The sequence below is a fragment of the Cololabis saira genome, chromosome 20 (genome assembly GCF_033807715.1).
Source record: "Cololabis saira isolate AMF1-May2022 chromosome 20, fColSai1.1, whole genome shotgun sequence".
NCBI classification, from domain to species: domain Eukaryota; kingdom Metazoa; phylum Chordata; class Actinopteri; order Beloniformes; family Belonidae; genus Cololabis; species Cololabis saira.
In genome coordinates this window covers 15,024,038-15,030,376 of record NC_084606.1, presented here as the reverse complement: position 1 = coordinate 15,030,376, position 6,339 = coordinate 15,024,038, and the positions used below count along the sequence as shown (strand labels likewise).

At 41.0% G+C, this 6,339-nt stretch overlaps 1 protein-coding gene across 1 annotated transcript; it reads left to right on the top strand.

Moving 5' to 3' along the window:
• Positions 1-1,575: 1,575 nt before the first annotated feature.
• LOC133420456 (T-cell surface glycoprotein CD8 beta chain-like) lies at positions 1,576-3,059 on the top strand. Its single transcript, XM_061710149.1, has 5 exons — positions 1,576-1,615; positions 1,764-2,108; positions 2,241-2,357; positions 2,453-2,487; positions 2,943-3,059. Exons 1-5 carry the CDS (start codon positions 1,576-1,578, stop codon positions 3,057-3,059), a joined length of 654 nt encoding a protein of 217 aa, XP_061566133.1.
• Positions 3,060-6,339: the final 3,280 nt, after the last annotated feature.

The window sequence follows — 6,339 nt, the reverse complement described above, 5'->3', positions numbered from 1 at the left end:
CAAGACCTGTGGGTGGAGTCGTTACCATCATGTCTGTAATCATTCTGAATGTCTACATACTTTGCTTTGAGAAGAGAGGAGTAAAAGATATCATGTCCATCTTTTATTGTAAGAGTTTGAGGTATACTGTCAGTGGTTGACATTTCCCCCAGTTTGTTTCTGTTTTGCTCCGCCTGTGTCCCATCTGCCCTGATTGTCTGCACCAGTGTGTCGTTATCCCCTGTGTATATCTGGTCTTGTCATTCCCTTGCTCCTTGTGGTTCCGTACTGTGTTTTCCTCCATGTGTCCTGCCTGTTTTTGCTCCAGTTTTTTTATCCCTGTTTCCGTGTGTTTTTGATCCTGCTAAGCAGCGCTTTGTTTTTTGGTTTGGAAAATAAACCCTTTTTGTTGCGAACTCCTGCCTCGCTCTCCTGCATCTGGGTCCTCACCACACCAGTCCTGACATATACAAGGGTTTATGATGGCAGGAGTGAGATACGCATCACTTGTTTGACAGTAAGAGACATCACAGTGAGGTCTGAGAACAGCTGGTCTGATCTCAGCACTGTTTCAGGTTTGGTTGACAAAGAAGCTGCAGCTCCAAAATTAGTTATTATAATAATCACTTTTAATCATTTATTTGGCCCATTCAAGTGAAAACATGACATATTTCACTCAGTTGTAATTTACACAAAGCACCAAAACACTTTGCACTGAGTTTAGATGTCAAGACTGCACCTAGTTTTTACTGTCTTGGTTGCTGTCTTGGGTTTAGACCAGTGAAACTGGTAAAATCCTTTTCAACATCAATGTAACGGTAATGTCCTCATGAAACATGATCACAAGAGCAGACATGAACTCAAGCAAATCAACTTCATATAGGAAGACAGTTTGATGTTTTGTGTAATCTTCTGTCTCTATATGTATACCTACATTTCTGTGTTAAATATATTGCACAGAATTTGTTTCTCACCACAGTCCTTAAAAATGTTTTTACATCAACAGCAGTTTCTTCTGATGGCTTTGTAAAGCGGTGGTATACCTGTGAAACACTTTCATAAAATCCTTTCCCACTGCTACCACTTGCTGCTTTAAAACAAAGTTTCATGTCTCTCTTGATTTACAAAATGGTCGTTGGATGTGTTCAGAACATTCATGGAAACTTGACTATTTTTTCACACATGAAAACATTAAAGCTGCAGCAGTTGAAGACTCCATCCATCTCCATTGTGATATTCATGTAAACCTACATCACCTTCCTAACATCAATCCTATTATTACCATTGACCAGATAAGACCTCACCAGCTCTCACTGATGGAATCATCTGAACATCATTTGTCACAAATGTCAAAATAATATCAGAAACAACTACTAACCTAATCAAGTGAGTTTAATTATGTTTTTTTTTTTTCAAATGAGGAGCTGATGATGTTATTTATTACTTATTAATTTATTCCTTTTCTAGTAAAACCATCATCTTTGTCACTGCGTGCAGTCTTGAAAAAGGGAACCACACCTCCTTATAGTGACATCACTCACTGGAGCACAGTTGACTTACAAACATCACTGGTGGAGTCCTGCTGTGACCACAACCATGAACTTCACCCTGACACTGGCTGTACTCTGCACCCTCAGTGAGTACACTTCAATAATCAGCTCAGTACAGTAATTATTACTTTTGTTTCTGTTTTCCACCAGAAATACGCTGTTAAGTTTGCTTATAAGCTTTGTTTTGTCTGTGTTTAATGTGATATTCATGAATTATTCACATGTTTGTTTCAGGTTGGATCCGTGTGTCTGTCTCTGAGATCTTCACTGTGGAGGTTCATCCTGGTGAAGAAGTCACGCTAAGATGTTCCAACTTTAGTAGTGTTCCCATTAATATTTTTTGGTTCAAACTGGACAACACACCCAATATTAGCAAAATCTCATCTATGTCAAGTTCTGAGGGAAATTCTACTTTATATGATGGATTTAAAGATGGCAGATTTAATATGACATCCAACATCACAATAATCTTTCTAAACATCAAATTAGTGGATTTCAACGATTCTGGATTGTATTTCTGTGGATTTAACCAAAACAACGACATAATAATCTATAGTGCAACATCGTTACAGGTTGACGGTAAGACTGCTAAATCTTTTCTTTCTTTTAATTTTAAAAAACAAACTAGATAAATAAGCCAAGGAAAGTATCAAAACATGTTTAGATGTAGAAGGCTGCTGTATATAAAGACTGACTTCTGTGTTAATTCAGACACATCTACATCTACAAGAGAAACATCTCTGCCGAGTTGGATTCTGGGAGGTGTAATCCTCGTCCTCGTAGTGATCATCATCTTTCTGGTTGTCAAAATCCACTCATTAAAAACCGGTATTTATGCTTTAAATTGCACAAAATCTAAAAGATCTATCACAAAACTCTTCAATAATGGTTCACTAACCAGATGAAATGCTTCTGTCAATCAGCGCCAGATGAGGAACAGAATCCACATCACACTCAAGTAAATGATTTTTTTCTCTTATTTGAATGATTATTAGTTGCAACTGGTATATTTTTACTTCATTGATTGAACAAGTATAAATATTTTCATGTTTGCTTTTGGACTGATGGAGAAATGGTGATGTTGCGCAGTACTAAAGCAATCAATCTTTTGATAAAACAGAGTCTGTTTTTGTAACGTGTATGGTTGATTTAATGAATTATAAACGTATAAATACACTGAATTTATTCAGCAGATCAATACGGCATTCTTGTAAGATATAGTTACTCTTTCTTTGGGTTTGTATCAGTTGATCAACCTCACCTACAGATTGTCACAATAGTTTCATAGTATAGACATTTAACCGGTTAAGAGAATGTTTTCTGTGTTCACCAAGTAGATATTAATAGCTGCGATAAAAATATATAATATGTGGCATCTTTAAACGCAACAAGTATAAATATTTTTATGTACAGAACTTGGATATTAAGTCTGCAAGACTGAGCTTCCATCCCAAAGCAAGAAGAAGACAAATTCTTCCACCAGAGAGAGAGGTGGAGACACATGTCGTGTATGCTGCCACGAGAGGATGAAAGCTGTTCAGAGAGAAGATGATGTCTGATGGAGTTTATTTACTTGTTTGCTTTTACTTCCTTTTAAAGAAACCTTGATGTTGATGAAACAATCCATCTTTTCATAATAAACTCTGTGTTTGCTCTAATTAGGGCCCGAGCACTTGCAGTGCGAAGGCCCTATTGTATTTGCAGGAATTTTTATTATTATTAGGGCCCGAGCACTTGCAGTGCGAAGGCCCTATTGTATTTGCAGGAATTTTTATTAGGGCCCGAGCACTTGCAGTGCGAAGGCCCTATTGTATTTGCAGGAATTTTTATTATTATTATTTTTTTTTTTTTTCTTCTGACAAAGTGATGGCCTTTTTGCCCCCCTTAACATGCCCAAAAAGTCACCAAATTTTGCACCCAAGTCAGGCCTGGCGAAAAATTTGATATTTAATGGTTTGCATTAATGGGCGTGGTAAAATGGCTCAACAGCGCCCCCTTGAAAACTTTGTGCCTCAAGCCCCACGATACAGTTTGACGTACATGCACAAAAATCGCTACACACCTGTATCATGGCACAACTTAAAGAAAAGTCTCTTGGAGCCATGGCCGAAACCGAACAGGATGTCGGCCATTTTGAATAAATTGTGTCATTTTGGCGAAATTTATGCCATTCCTTCGGCAGTTAATTCAGCCCGAACCGTAATGTGCACCCAGGTGTGTTATACATCAAAATGTGCGTCTCCGTCCTGTGACAACACGCATTACTTTTCTCTTTCAAAAGTGTTACCGTGGCGACGCTAGACGCCAAAAGGCGGGCCCCCCCTTCATGTGATTGGTCCATATTTGATAGTTCTCCAAAAGTCACCAAATTTTGCATGCAAGCCAGGCTTGGCAATAAATTTGATATTTCATGGTTTGCATTAATGGGCGTCAACAGCGCCCCCTAGAATACTTTTATCTGCCATAACTTTTGAATGGTTTAACATAGGAAGTTGTGGGTGGTGTCATGGGACTCTGTAATGAGTCCTTAAGCTTCGTTGGCCTTAATTAGCCCCGCCCCTTCTTCTGATTGGTTGTCCCGATTTTCTGCTATAACATTGGAATGGTTTGACATAGAGAGTCATGGGTGGTGTCATCAGATTCTTTATGGAGTCCTGACCTTCATTGGCTAGAATTAGCCCCGCCCCTTCTTGTCATTGGTTGTCCCTTTTTTCTGCTATAACATTTTAATTGTTTGACATAGGAAGTTGTGGGTGGTGTCATGGGACTCTGTAATGAGTTCTTAAGCTTCGTTGGCCTTAATTAGCCCCGCCCCTTCTTCTGATTGGTTGTCCCGATTTTCTGCTATAACTTTGGAAGGGTTTGACATAGAGAGTCGGGGGTGGTGTCATCAGATTCTGCATGGAGTCCTTGACCTTCATTGGCCTGAATTAGCCCCGCCCCTTCTTCTGATTGGTTGTCCCTTTTTTCTGCTATAACTTTTGAATGGTTTGACATAGGAAGTCGTGGGTGGTGTCCTGTCTGATATGCTTATGGGGGGGGGGGGGGTGGCCGTGAGTGCGAGGGCCCGTTCATCGCTGCTTGCAGCTTTAATTATTATTATTATTTTCCTGACAAAAGGAAGGCCTTTTTGCCCCCCTAAACATGCCCAAAAAGTCACCAAATTTTGCACCCAAGTCAGGCCTGGCGAAAAATTTGATATTTAATGGTTTGCATTAATGGGCGTGGCAAAATGGCTCAACAGCGCCCCCTTGAAAACTTTGTGCCTCAAGCCCCACGATACGGTTTGACGTACATGCACGAAAATCGGTACACACCTGTATCATGGGACAACTTAAAGAAAAGTCTCTTGGCGTCATGCCCGAAACCGAACAGGAAGTCGGCCATTTTGAATTAGTTGTGTCATTTTGGCGAAATTTATGCCATTCCTTCGAAAGTTAATTCAGCCCGAACCGTAACGTGCACCCAAGTGTGTTATACATCAAAATGTGCGTCTCCATCCTGCGACTACACGCATTACTTTTCTCTTTCAAAAGCGTTACCGTGGCGACGCTAGACGCCAAAAAGCGCGGCCACCCTTCATCTGGTTGGTTCAGACAGAAAAAACTTTGCGCCTCAAGCCCCATAATACGGTTTAACGTACATGAACGAAAATTGGTACACTCCTGTATCATGTCGCAACTAAAAGAAAAGTCTCTTGGCGCCATGGCCGAAACCGAACAGGAAGTCGGCCATTTTGAACATTCTGAATTAATTGCGTAATTTTGGAGCAATATATGCCATTCCTTCGAGAGTTAATTCAGCCCAAACCGTATCGTGAACCCAGATGTGTTATACATCAAAATGTGCGTCTCCATCCTGCGACTACACGCATTACTTTTCTCTTTCAAAAGTGTTACCGTGGCGACGCTAGACGCCAACAAGCGGACCCCCCCTTCATCTGATTGGTCCATATTTGATAGTTCCCCAAAAGGCACCAAATTTGGCATGCAAGCCAGGCCTGGCGATAAATTTGATCTTTCATGGTTTGCATTAATGGGCGTGGCAAAATGGCTCAACAGCGCCCCCCGTAAAACTTTGTGCCTCAAGCCCCACAATACGGTTTGACGTACATGCACGAAAATCGCTACACACCTGTATCATGTCACAACTAAAAGAAAAGTCTCTTGGCGCCATGGGCGAAACCGAACAGGAAGTCGGCCATTTTGAATAAATTGTGTCATTTTGGCGAAATTTATGCCATTCCTTCGGCAGTTAATTCAGCCCGAACCGTAACGTGCACCCAGGTGTGTTATACATCAAAATGTGTGTCTACATCCTGCGACACCACGCATTACTTTTCTCTTTCAAAAGTGTTACCGTGGCGACGCTAGACGCCAAAAGGCGCGCCCCCCCTTCATGTGATTGGTCCATATTTGATAGTTCTCCAAAAGTCACCAAATTTTGCATGCAAGCCAGGCTTGGCGATAAATTTGATATTTCATGGTTTGCATTAATGGGCGTGGCCTAACGGCTCAACAGCACCCCCTAGAATACTTTTCTCTGCCATAACTTTTGAAAGGTTTGACATAAAGAGTCGTGGGTGGTGTCATGGGACTCTGTATTGAGTCCTTGACCATAATTGGCCTGAATTAGCCCCGCCCCTTCTTCTGATTGGTTGTCCCGATTTTCTGCTATAACTTTTGAATGGTTTGACATAGAGAGTCGTGGGTGGTGTCATCAGATTCTGTATGGAGTCCTTGACCTTCATTGGCCTGAATTAGCCCCGCCCCTTCTTCTGATTGGTTGTCCCGATTTTCTGCTATAACTT